The 457-nt window shown below is 71.8% G+C and overlaps 1 protein-coding gene across 1 annotated transcript in view; it reads left to right on the plus strand.

Moving 5' to 3' along the window:
• The window catches only part of SYMPK (symplekin), a gene marked incomplete at its 5' end in the record, with an annotated part of 14,419 nt that overhangs the window by 12,761 nt on the left and 1,201 nt on the right, over window positions 1–457 (plus strand). Inside the window, 1 exon segment of the mRNA XM_025214310.1 lies at window positions 4–456. Within this exon segment, the coding sequence (XP_025070095.1) occupies window positions 4–456 (453 nt within the window).

The raw sequence follows: 457 nt of genomic DNA on the forward strand, positions 1-457 counted from the left end.
CAGCCCTGCGGCCCGGCCGCGCCCCACTACAGCCTGCTCAAGGCAGGCGAGGGCTTCGCCGTCTACGCCGGCAAGGCCAAGGGCGCCCGCAACCCGCTGGCCAAGTGGGCGGTGGGCGAGGGCGCCCTCAACCAGTTCAGCTTCTCGCCCGACGGGCGCTACCTGGCCTGCGTGAGCCAGGACGGCTGCCTGCGCGTCTTCCACTTCGACTCCATGCTGCTGCAGGGCATGATGAAGAGCTACTTCGGGGGGCTGCTCTGCGTGTGCTGGAGCCCCGACGGGCGCTACGTGGTGACGGGCGGCGAGGACGACCTGGTCACCGTCTGGTCCTTCGCTGAGGGCCGCGTGGTGGCGGGGGGCCACGGCCACAAGTCCTGGGTCAACGCCGTGGCCTTCGACCCCTACGCAGGCAGCGCTGGCACCGAGGGGTCGGGAGAGCCGAGCGGCAGCGACGAGG

Source organism: Alligator sinensis, unplaced genomic scaffold (genome assembly GCF_000455745.1).
Source record: "Alligator sinensis unplaced genomic scaffold, ASM45574v1 scaffold107_3, whole genome shotgun sequence".
Lineage (NCBI taxonomy): Eukaryota > Metazoa > Chordata > Crocodylia > Alligatoridae > Alligator > Alligator sinensis.